Raw genomic sequence first — 8,323 nt, forward strand, 5'->3', positions numbered from 1 at the left:
ACCATATTCCTTTCTAATTATATATTGTTCAAATATCTTTGAATCAAACATGTATTTTTCAAGATACAAAATAAAATTACTTATTTAATTACTTAAATAAGGTTGGTTCGTCAATTGAATAAGTTGAAGTTTTTAAATCGATCAATTTGTTCAATTTGCATTGGAAATAGATTCTTTTTAATTGGTAAGTGAAATCCAACTATCCATGTAAAATAAACCGGTTTTATTACTTGTTCAATCCGATTTTTGAAAAAAATCATCCGATTCTATACAGTTTAAAAGTTTACATAAAATCATTGAAATTAACATAAAATTAGTTCGAACCAATTTTCAAAACATTGTACATACTCATACAAAGTATACAGTTAGATTAAAAAGCATGTAGACACACATCGAGGTAGGGGTGAACAAACCGTTTTTTTTTCAAACTGAACCGGTTCGGTTCCGATTCTTGAATAGTAAAACCGGTTCAGCCATAAACCGGTTTCGTCTTAGAAAAACTAGAACCTATCCTATCTAAACCAATTCAATCGGTTCTAAACCGGTTCGATCGGTTTGACTACCGGTTCTAAACCGGTTCACGGTTATTAAACCGGTTCTAAACTGGTTTCAATATCTAAAATCTCGAACGGGTGCAAACCAACGGTTCGGTTCTTGAATCGGTTCGGTTCTTGAATCGGTTCGGTTCCTGGTGGACCGGTTCGTAGTGAACCGGTTTATCGGTTCAGTGACCGGTTCGGATCCTGAACCGGTTTTTTTGTACAAGCCTACATCGAGGTGCCCTTCCTTCTTTCCTTTCCAAAATCGAACCAAAAGTCTAATACCCCTCCCGTTTCGACTGATTTGCGGATGTAAGTGTGCGTTTGATTGTGGAAAAAATTTTAGTTTTCTAGGAAAAATTTCCAAGAAAAACGGAAATTTTGAAAACGCGTTTGGTTCGTTCAGTTTTCCAAAGTTTTTCTAAAAAAATGAAAATTTTCAGTTTTCCAAATTATATGTAATTAAAAAAGTGATTTTTACAGTTTTCGAAAGTTTTCCAATTTTCTAAGATGGAAAATGAAAACTCCACCCGTTCCAACCAAACGCGTTTTCATTGAAAATTGAAAATGAAAACTCAATCCTATTTTCTGAAAACATTTTCAAAGAAAATGAAAACAGTTTTTCACAACCAAACGCACCTAAGCTTCCCTACAAATGGAAATAAAGCAACCCTTATTTACTTTTTCTTTGCTAAGACTATCCCTATTAGCAACCCAAATTAACCCTTTTTTTTTATAAATAATTAATTTCTCTCTCTTCTACCTATACAACTCAATCCAATATAATTATTTACCCCATTAGCAATTCAATCCAACCTATTTTATATTAAAATTTTATATTTATAAAACTATATCAATATTGGTCTTATTTTGGAGAGAAAAATAAATCAAGTATTTTGATATATTTTATTTCATTTTTTATTAAAGATAAAATCTACTTATTAACAAAAATTAGTTTTTTATATAAAAATTAAAGGATTCCTTTTAACAAAGTTAGACACGAGGAAATCTTTATATACAAACTAGAGTGCGCTGAGGGCGTGGTCACGAATATCCAAAGATTGTCAACTTTTCATTTTTTTAATATTTATTTTCCTACGACCCGCTCGCAAGAAGCCCCAATGGGGGTAGTCTAAGACTAAGATCGTCAATCAAACCGTAAACTCCTTGAAATCGGCAACAAGGATTGATTGTCCAATGATGTTGGTCTTCGAGATTTCTTAAAGCTGTAGGCTTGAATTTATTAGAAGCAATCCCCACACATTTTGCGAATTGTTGCCACAATTTTTCCCAGATAGCCACCACCTTTCTCAACAAATACGCCCTTAAACTCATCCGATAAATGTAATTTTTTTTTATTTTTTTTTTTATTTTTTATGTTGCATCGGTGCTACTGGTAGATGATTAAGGTGCTACTCCTTGTTGCCAAAGAATCAGACAGAAAACGTTCATAAAAGGTATATAATTCTGATTGTCTTTTCTAACATCGAGGCTCAGTTTCGTCTTTTCATTCGTTGATTGGGTGGAATCATCGTAACTTGAATTCTAATTCTAATTACTTGAATGTTAAGCTGGTGCTTCAACTACGTTTCTTGAATTACACACAGTACACCTTAGGTTTAAGCTCTGATCAGTTGGATGAAATTCCTGTGAGAGATGTGCGGTCATAGACTATACTAAGAGTTGGATTCCATGGTGAAATTGACAAATTTACCCTTTCAAGTGTACTTTTCTGGGCTATTGGATCTAGATCAACTTATTCATACACATATCTTGAACAGCGGACATGAAGATATGGTTTTAAGTTATTGCTCTTTAGCTGAAATTTTTTGATTATATTTGCGATAGGTTTTGGGGAAAATCTGAGTGATGCCATCTGCAAATCCTAGATCCTAGGACATCTGATCAGGAAGATTTGGCTTGAAGAACTGGTGAAGAGAGATTTTAAGGGCTTGGAGTACACAATCATGCGCCATGGATCATTTATAGGGATCTTAATTGCGATAACATCTTCATCAATGGAAACATCCTACAGTTAGTTAAATACAGGTAAACACTACACCTATTTCATTCTACACATAATGTTTAATCATAGAACTTATATGCTTTCTATATGAATTTCATTGTCTCCCAATGTCTTCTGCTACCCTTTTTTCATTGTCAGAGGTCTTAATTCGCACCATAATATTGTTGATTGTTTCTGATTTATTTTTGTTTCAATCGTATGATTCTGTGAGTATTTTGAAGTATTGAAATTTGAAAGTCCATCTTTTACCTCTGTCTGTTCTTCTTCTCTGAAGATATTAAAGTGATACGCATTCCTCCTATCTGAAGAGTCTCAATTTCTGTGGCAAAGTTACTTGTAGAAGATCAAATTGTAAAGATGAGTTGCTTTTTTCGTTTCTCCAAAGATGTCGAAAATGATAAGGCATCCGATTTTATTACAGGTTTGATTGCTCTTCTTTATTGTATCTGTTATGTTCAGTTATGAATTACCAATCAAACTTCATACATTGTTCTTTCTTTTGATTTCTCCATGATCTTTATGGCATTAACAGTTCCTCTTCTTCAAAAAGAAGATACAAGTGACATTGTTACAGAGAAAAGATTTACATACCATGAGCTTGCTATTGCCACAAAAAACTTCAAGAATCTGATAGGAAAAGGGGTCTTTGGATCTGTGTATGCGGGTAGATTAAAATCAGGAGAAGTAAATAATATAAGTTGTAGCTTTAGTTATGTCGTTTCTAAATTAAATGATGAAGTTTTGTGTCTTGGATTATTTTATTATTAATCATTAATGAATATATGAATTTGATGAACAGGTAGTTGCTGTAAAGAAGCTAGTGCAAAAGACCGATGATATAGATGTAGAGGCTCTTATGTGGTGCTGTTGGAGCTGATCACGGGACGTAAAGCAAGATACCCGCTGAAGGAAGGGCGGAAGGATTTTGTTTGTTGGATATTATAAAGCGATTTCTTTTTGCAATTATTTTCTAAAATCTAATGCAAAAATTGAATATTAGATCAATTTTTTTAATATCTTGTTTGAATTTGATATGCAGTCTCAGCCTTTCTTGGAGGATCGTACAAAGTTTATTGAGTTGTTGGACCCGCTTTTAAAAGGTCGGGCCCCGCTCCGTTCGGTGCGCCGTGCGGTTGCAATAGCTGCAGTCTGTGTGAATGACCGGAGATATCAGAGGCCTGAAATTGTTCGAGTTCTTGTTGCACTCGAAGACACAGCTTATCCACCAAATCGCCATGAGGGGCTTAGAGGGGGGGCAAAGTGGGCAGCTGCACAGGGCCCAATTTTTTCCATTATATATTTTTATTTAGAAAAACAAAATTATAATAAAGACAAGGGCCTTTTTTTTCTTTATCGTCCTGGGCCTTTGAAAATATTTAATTTTTCAGGACCGGCCCTGCAAATCGCAATGTAATAATTCAAAGAAGAAAGAGGATGTTATCCCAGATTTCTAGTTTTTTAAACGTTTTATGAGTTAAGGCTAGTTTGTAATTAACTAGAAGATGGAATTAGGATCGGCTTAGCAAACAAGGTATGATATGTTGCTTTTAAACTAAATTTTCTAGATTTCTTTGTTGATGATTGTTTATATGGAGTGTTTATAGTCATTCCGACAAAAAGAAAGAAGCTTATGAGTTTTATTATATAACTAGGTTAAAACCCGTGTAATACACGGGGCTGATTACTTAAATTAACAATAATACATAGTAAATGACTTAATATAAAAATTAAATAACAAAATTCAAATATATGTATATCAATAAAAACTAAGAAATAACATTCACATTGTTTGAACGGGTTGACATTTTAGTGACAAACCTAAGTATAAAACATTAAATTTCGGATGACTTGTTTGAAGCTACATTGCCAAATGATAGATTCCTAACTATAGCATTGTACTTTGAAAGTACATTGCTATAATTTGGATAACCAAAAGTAAAAGATAACAATTACAACAATGTATTTTCTAAGTACAATGCTATAACTTTTGTAATTAGTCACTATTAATGTAAAAGCACTAAAATAAACAAATAATGAAACCTCTCTTTGAGTTTTTATGTTATTATGTGCAAAATTATGTAAAAAGCTTCAACATTTTGTCAATTTCTGCACCAGTTTTTGTGATCAAAATTGTGTGCCCAAATTGAGCTGCAGGACCGCCATCCTTTGTTAAGGTAGTCTAATTATCTTCCCATTTAACAAAATTTGTTGTTCCAAGTGTAAGAATTGGTTATGCACAAAATAACAACATACTTTTATGAATTCTAATAATTTTTTGTTAATCTTTTTTTCATGCGAAGCAATCACTTAATTATCAATAGTAAATGTTTGGCCTTCAATCATGCTACCAAGCTTCTCATTTCCTTTATAAAAAATAAATCAACGTTTCAAAAATAAAAACTTTTTATAAAAATATATGGTTAGGTTTTAGTAAATATTCATCAATTCTAGTAAACATCAATTTTAATGACAGGAGTTGAGAGGAAAAAAGAAGAATGGAAAATAGCTAAATGGTTAATATCTTAAACTCTAAATACATTAAACCGGGTTTTTTGGCTTAACCCAATAAGTCAAAAAGAGATAAGCAGATATAGCTCTCCAGATTAAGTGCTTAGCTCATTAAACCCATTAAGTAAATAAGACACATCCCCTAAATAAACTTTATGGATGAGACTAAATGGTCATTTTACACTTACATTATTTAAATAAAATAAAAAAATTAAAAAAAAAACTTCACACTATTCATCAATTTTTTAAACAAAAAAAAATGCTATCTTACATTTAAGTAGTTTGTGACATCGATATTTATTATATCTCCATCCTGCATAAAAGAGACGATACCCATAACTATAAGCCTGAATTATGGAATGGAACCTGCAATTAACGGGAATCAGGTATTCCATGACACATACACTCATTAATTGATGAGCACACATTTTCTATAATGATTTGGTTCACTATCAATCTCATTAGTTGTCATTGATGGCTGTAGATTACAGAACTCCAATAATTTGAAATAAAAATGAAGATTAGTTTAAGTTCAAGTTCTTACTCTAACTAAAGTTTTTGCGTGCTTAAGAGCCTTAGCAGCAAGCTCACAAGCAAATCCCATGTGAGCAATGCCTTCTTCATCATGTATTTGGAAGCCACTTGAAATCTCTAGTAACAATTTTGAGCTTATATATATATATATATATATATATATATATATATATATATATATATATATATATATATATATATATATATATATATATATATATATATATATATATATATATATATGTATGTTATCAGGAACAGGAAGAGATGATGATACCTTTAGACGCCTTAAAGGTGTTCTTCATTTAATTGGTGTTGAAACTAAAGAACACATTAACAATTCATAAACAATGTTTTAAAAGATTGATGACATTGCACTTGATCTAAATGGATGTAATCACATAATAAAAATCATCAATCTTATTTATACAAAAGAAGATGACAGTTTTGCCCTTTGACATAAATGATTAAAACGATAATCTAGAAGGAGCAAAAAAGTATTTTATTTTTCTTTGAAAGTGAATTGCTATAATGGATGTAATAGCATTACAAAAATCATCAAGCTTATTTGTGTGTGTGCACTTACTGTAGCTTTCTGTTTAAATACATGAAAACCAAAAAAATAATAAATGGTAATTTTAAATAGACATTTTAACCAGAAAAAAAAAAAGATGTGATGAAGGATACCCATTCAATGTTTATAAATTCTTGTTGACCCCATTAGTGTTCACCAAAAAATAGTTAATTCAAAATACCAGTTTCATGATCAAACTGCAGAGATTACATAGAGTTACTTTTACCCATTATATATCAGGTAAAGAAGATCATCTCTTAATACTTACCATCCATCATTATGTGTGACATACCTTCATGATGTTATCTTATAACAGCAATAACAATGTTAGTGTTGTGCTTGGTAGCTGCAACCACATAATGTGCAACAAAAGAAAAGAACACGGATAAGTGAAGGAACCAACCTAATAATTAGCAAAAACATAAGAACCTGATAACCAGACTGATAATCAATAAACTTCATATCTATACAACTATCAATAACCTATCTATACAACTGTCAAAACAATAACTTATTTGTAAGATATAAAGAAACAAAAGCTTTATAAAGCCTTAAACTCCAAAGAATTGTTAGATTTTTTTTCCCATGCTTTAATTGATTAAGGATTATACACCCCAAAACCCAATTACCTTCATCACCAAAATAATTGATGCTGGAACCCAAGAAATCTATTGAACAATTTCTGAATCTGATAAGCTCACATGTAGCATCCTGACCCCCAGGTATAATATTTAACTAATTTGCATACATGTTGTCAGAGCAACTCGACGAGTTGGAGGCCCCAACTCGCCGAGTAGAGGATTTAATGGCCGCGTGATTTTTAGAGTCTACTCGACGAGTTGGAGGACCCCAACTCGACGAGTAGGAGCTGAGTTTGAAAACCCTAATTTTCAGGGTTTGTGCCCTATTTAAAGGACCTTAAGCCTTCATTTCCGCCTCCCTTATCATCTTGACACACTGGGAGAAACCCTAAATGAGCTGTATTCATCTGAGAGAGAGAGAGAGAGAGAGAGAGAGAGAGAGAAATGCTAAGATTGTATGTTCTGGTGCATTTTTGGAAGGAGATTAAAGAGCAAAGGGCTTGGGACGAGTAGAAGCTCTTGGATCCGGAGTTCTTTCAGTTCTAGATGCTTTTTGGAGGTAAAAAGCTATCACTTTGATCATTGCTTGGTTAGATCTCTTCACTAGGAGTTTATGGCCATTTCCATCCTTTTCCTTGGGTCCTTAAGTTGTTTGAGCTTGCCATGGAGTTGAGACTCCAGATCTGGACAATATGTGGTCCCTTGGGCCTAAAGATTCAAGCTTTATTAAGCTATTGGCCAGCTTTCATGCATTGAACCCTTTATAGAGCTTGTTTTGGCATTTTGAGCCCTAGATGTCATGCATGGACGTAAAGCTTTCAAATTTACGTGATACTTCAGCCTTAGAAGGCTAGATCTAGAGTATGAGACCTTAGTTCTGCTTAAAAACGTCTGAATGAGAGACGAGACTGAAGGGACTCGACGAGTTTATGAGCCAACTCGACGAGTTGGCTAGAGTTTTACCCGATAGTCTGGACGCGTTATAACTCGGCGAGTTGGTGAGACAACTCGACGAGTTGAGTTGGATTTTTCCCGATACCTCAGAGAAAACGAAGGAACTCGACGAGTCACATAGATGCACTCGACGAGTTGGGTCAACATGGACTGTTGACTCGAGTGTTGACTTACGTTGACGTTTAAGGTTTGGTCAAGACATGAGTTATGGAGACCATGGAGGGGTAAAATACTCTTTCACCCTTTCCGAGAGTGAGAGAAGGGGTTAGCCTAACTTTTTAGAGGTGTGGATATAAAGTGTTAATTAGAGATGATTATGTTATGTAGGCGAAGTCTAAACCATTCGAGGGGTACGAGACCTACTTGCTTACTTACGAGGTGAGTCTTCTCACTATACTTACCTAAGTGGTAATTACTGTGTGACCGGATGGTCTTGTCTGAGTTATCTGAGTGGAGGGTCTTATGTGCTTATATTGAGTTATGTGATATATTATGCATCTTGTCTTTGTGATTTATGCTATATATTATTCTGAGCCTTATTGAGTTAGGACTGGAGGGTCTACCGAGTTATGAGACCGGAGGGTCTCCACTGAGATACAGAACTGGA

General features: G+C 33.6%; 1 protein-coding gene across 7 annotated transcripts; it reads left to right on the forward strand.

Annotated features, from left to right (window-relative positions):
* Positions 1 to 1,598: 1,598 nt before the first annotated feature.
* On the forward strand, positions 1,599 to 4,028 carry LOC145110807 (putative serine/threonine-protein kinase PBL21). 7 transcript variants are annotated; one of them, XR_013710054.1, is made up of 6 exons: positions 1,599 to 1,996; positions 2,388 to 2,588; positions 2,840 to 2,986; positions 3,098 to 3,274; positions 3,365 to 3,496; positions 3,605 to 4,028. XR_013710054.1 is itself a non-coding variant. In XM_079047122.1 (5 exons), the coding sequence occupies exons 3-5, from the start codon at positions 2,923 to 2,925 to the stop codon at positions 3,400 to 3,402; spliced, it is 279 nt and encodes a 92-aa protein (XP_078903248.1). In that variant the 5' UTR covers positions 1,599 to 1,996; positions 2,388 to 2,588; positions 2,840 to 2,922; the 3' UTR covers positions 3,403 to 4,028. The 7 variants fall into 7 exon arrangements, 3 of the variants coding, with proteins under 3 accessions (XP_078903248.1, XP_078903247.1, XP_078903249.1); XR_013710055.1 differs by having other exon boundaries at positions 3,365 to 3,492; XR_013710052.1 differs by having other exon boundaries at positions 3,098 to 3,249.
* Positions 4,029 to 8,323: the final 4,295 nt, after the last annotated feature.

Source organism: Lactuca virosa, chromosome 5 (genome assembly GCF_052849685.1).
Source record: "Lactuca virosa cultivar CGN04683 chromosome 5, Lactuca_virosa_CGN04683_v6, whole genome shotgun sequence".
Taxonomy (NCBI): Eukaryota; Viridiplantae; Streptophyta; class Magnoliopsida; order Asterales; family Asteraceae; genus Lactuca; species Lactuca virosa.